General features: G+C 44.9%; 1 protein-coding gene across 1 annotated transcript; it reads right to left on the bottom strand.

Annotated features, from left to right (window-relative positions):
• Nucleotides 1-2,577: 2,577 nt before the first annotated feature.
• LOC108552466 (uncharacterized) lies at nt 2,578-4,261 on the bottom strand (the record flags this gene model as incomplete). Its single annotated transcript, XM_017907028.1, has 2 exons — nt 2,578-2,915; nt 3,612-4,261. Coding segments are annotated over 2 exons (906 nt in total), but the record flags the coding sequence as incomplete, so codon positions are not given.
• Nucleotides 4,262-4,265: the final 4 nt, after the last annotated feature.

The following is a 4,265-nucleotide window of genomic DNA, read 5'->3' as shown; positions in this document are numbered from 1 at the left end:
AGAAGCAGGCGGAGAAAGAGGTGGAGGAGGGGAAGGGAGGCGGTGGAGAAGAAGGTGGAGGAGGAGGAGGTGGAAGAAGAAGAAGAAGACGGGCGTGTGGCGTGCGTTCGTCGTACGGGACGTGTTATTAGCCGGCACCCTCTTTCGCGTTGCCCCATCTCCTCGAGCATCGCTCGTCTCATCTCCTTTTTTCTCTGATTTCCTATGCGGGGGCTAGAAACGCGTTTAATTAACATAGCTGGCGTGGCTGCATCCCTCTTCTCCTGGGTGCCGAGCAGACAGTCAGCTTTCACGGGCCATTGCACGCACGATACACGTATTACAAACTATATTTCTTTCTCTCTTTCTCTCTCTCTCTCTCTCTCTCTCTCTTTCCGTGTCTCTTGCTCGCCGTGTCCCTTGCACTCGGCCTAGCCTGCGCCCGGATGTACAGTGTGGGTGTGATTTAAACGTTAACACGAAAATTCGACAACGATGGCCCGCTGAAATACACCACTCGGATGCATCTTCCACGGTCGTTAAAGACACGCGGCAACGCGAGTAGTTTGCCGGACTTGGTCCATATTGCCCGCGAATCGAACCGGGATTTACCCCCCTCGCGGGCCCCAGTCCCTTTTCGCACTCGCATTGCCGAGTTTTTGCTCCGCGGTAATTCGGAAGAACGATATTGCACGGTAGCCGGCAACAGCTGCCTTTTTTGCACTGTGGTTTTTCGTTTAATTCGGCTACGAATACCCGGCGCCATTTTATACTTTTTCATGCGAGCAAAAATTACGAAAGTCGATCGGTCCCCTTTTTCGTACCGCGAATCGGTCATTTACCGCGTGTCGAATTCTTCGAACTATTACACTCGTCGCGTTATTTTCCAATTGAAAGTTTCCGAAGAGAATTTCCAGTAGAACGTGCCCGGGAATTAATAAATATCGCGTCGATGGATTATTTTAATCGTTCGAATCGTAAACGACTATTTTAGTTTTCGCGTAATCGAGAAAGGAAACCGGTATGAACGCGCTAATGCTTAAATAACACTGTATATGTGGACAGATTTCCGTGGTGCACTTGGAAGGTGAATGCGCAGGCGTGTCTGCGCGCGAAGTACCATGTGGCGCTCCGTCCGCGGCGGATATAATGCACGCCTACCACGGAAATGCTCTTTTTGACGGATAGGCCGACTAATTTGGTCGTTGTCACGGGGTATACGCGAGGATTAATGGCGACCACCTAGCTTATGCTACCGCGAATTCCTTGGAAATTCTTTCGCCCCAGCGTCCAGACGAGAGAGAGAGGTGGCCCCTTAATTAACACAGCCGAGTAGAAACAATAACAGACCGCTAACGCTGCTACCCTCGATTTGTTTGTCATGACTCGTGACTAAACGCACGTGGTAATGGAAAAATACGTTCCACTCCGATTCGCGGTATCGAGAATATTTGTTGATGTATATATAGCATTCGCGAAGCACCCGAGACACTGTGACTTTGGGAAACGGTATTCCCACGATCAAGACGATAACACGTCGTTTTCTAGGTTACACGTTTATCAACAAGGAAATGAAAGAGCACGTTGTAGTACGTATGTTTAATACAAGTATCCGATTATCCTCGTTTACAACGTGTAATATTCTCCCACGTAATAGATTCTTTTCGCGATAATTACGCTAATCGCGAATTATATTACGTTAACCTTCCTCATACGCGATACACGAAGAAAACCTTGTGTTAAATATAAGGGGAAATTATTACTGATATGCTCACCGGTCGAAGTGTCGTAGGAAGTACGCAAAGTACGTAAGAATGGATGCTTGCATACGAACAGTCCTTCTCCCTGTGTTTTCAATGCTTCGTACACTAATTACCACTTGCACGAATCTTGACAACGCGATAATTATAAATAAATACGATTTTACAACGACGAGCACGAGCACTGCGCGCCATTTCCGCGGATCGACTGGCAGCCTCGCCACGCCATCTTGCGTACTATACGGAAAATGATTTCAAATTTTATCGGCGTATGATCTTCCGCGGCAAATTTGAAATTCGTTCCTTTACATTTCTTACATACCTACAGACGATCGAATTTATACTTTCCGTTTCGAAAATATTAAAAAGAGGAAAAAGAGAATTAACCCGTATAAAGCCTTACGTTCAACGTGGTCATTTTATTTCCAAGTTAATAATATAACATACAGTAATCTCATTAATAAAATATCGTTATAAACATTTGTGATATAATTAAATAAAACGCAAACGACGGTGAATGGAAAAATCAATAATAGATAACAACAATATCGTTATATCGTCGATACAAACACGAGTACGTTTAATTATGCGAACAAGTATCTAAAATATTAAAAAATACAATTAATCTGGTAGAATTTATTCCTTTTTCAAATCAAGCACCGATTTAATCGAAATACAATCAGTCTTTAATAACGTCTAACAGCTGCTAACCGTTAAACATATTTCTTTAATCCTTTTTTTTTTTTTATTTTTTCAATTATATTTTATCACTAGTAGAATATTCCTCTAAATTTTCTTGGTGAATCAACAGCATTTAGTGCCGTTGGAAAATAGCGTACTACGGACATCAAAATACACACGATCGTCAAGCTTGGCATAGCGAAATCAAGCTCACGAATTGTCGATATTTCGTTTACAGCCTATTTTAAGGAACTCGTGACAGATTTCGTTCTAGTCGCGTTAATAGCAGCGGACAATTTGTGCTCTTCTTGCAAAGCAGAATCGTTCAATACGCTCTGGTACGATCGCGAGATCCTTTCTTTCTCGCGCATCGCGAGGTTCTGCCATTCTTTCTCCAATCTGTACATCAGCTTCTCCCTTTGCAGCAGAGCATCCTTGATCACGGACCTGTCGTCTTCGTACATCCACTTTATCCACATAGCCTTGGCGTCTTCGCTGCAAACGACGTTAAAAAGGGAGGGAGATCAATGAAAAGAAAAATTGCGATAAAAATATTCTAGCGTGTGTCACTCGACCCTTAAAATTCGAAACCACTCGTCTCACGTGGAAGATCAAACTCGGCCTGTGAGAGGAAATGAAGAGGAATGCGGAGGCAACTGAACTTCTCAGAGATTCGATCGTGGACCGCAATCCTATTTGCGATCTATCGAGGAACGATGTAGGGCGTGCAGGATGACGAATGTCTTGGCACGTATTTACGAAACACTCGACGCGTGTAAGAGGGTAACGTATACCGAGAGACATGAATGACTCACTACTTTCGGTTGCAACATCCACGTATCTCGACTAATTCGAGAAGCAGGAGCTGCCATTCGTCGTCCTAGACCCTTAACATTGCTCACGGTCACATGCCGGTATTGCGACAGGTCCGATGATGATTCGTCGATTCGTTAAACGAACATAAAACGTCATCACGGTGCCATTAAACCTAGCACGATCATTCGAAGCAGGTAATGTGCGAATCTCGAAAGAAGCGTGACAGAAAAGAGAAATGAAGATCCTAAAGATAAAGATACCTAGGTTTGGTATCAAAGCAAACTAACTGGCAGATCAATATTTATCGATTCGTACGTAACGTCCTTGATGACGTGCATATAAAATAATTCCAATATTTTCATTCGTAAATCTCACCTGTACATCGTTGAATCCATGCAGATCTTCTCTCGTTCGACGAGTTCCGCTTCTCTCTTGTCGATATTGTCCAGTCCCAACTGCCTCGACTTTTCGTCCAGGTCTAAAAGTTCCATATTATACAGTTTCCTCTCGCGAATCAGCTCCAACTTGTTCCTCATGTCCCTCAGCCGCAAGGCCTCGTCCCAATACTGCTTATTGCGAGCGTGCATTTCCCTCCTGTCCAAATCCACGATATTGCGTTTCAGTTCTTTGTAAGTCAGGTAGAGGAACATCTGTTTCGAGAGATTCTTGTCACTGGGATTTATCCGTAGCCACGGGAAGCTCTTCTCAACCTCGAACTGTCGAGTGTCCGTTTTCGCATCCTGTTCATCTTTCACGCTCCGTTTGTCTAGCGAGTTGTCCGACCTGTGTACATCGACATTTTCGCTTAGTCGATCAGGCGACGGTCTCTTAGAGTCTACGTTCTCGTCGTCTCTTTCACGAGCAACGTCTTCCCGTTGGGGATTCTTTGCGCCGCTTGTGTCGCCCTCTGTCGAGCTGGAGGAAAGACTTCCGGTTACTTCGCCATTTTGCGGGTTGCTCGGTTTCGCATCCTGTTCCGTCCTGTTCTCTCTGTCGTCTCCAAGCAGAACCTCGCCGTTCGGGAAAGAG

This window comes from Eufriesea mexicana, unplaced genomic scaffold (assembly GCF_001483705.2).
Source record: "Eufriesea mexicana isolate 0111107269 unplaced genomic scaffold, ASM148370v2 scaffold6846, whole genome shotgun sequence".
Classification (NCBI taxonomy): Eukaryota; Metazoa; Arthropoda; class Insecta; order Hymenoptera; family Apidae; genus Eufriesea; species Eufriesea mexicana.
Note: the sequence above shows the minus strand (reverse complement) of the source record. Positions and strands in the feature narration are given on the sequence as shown.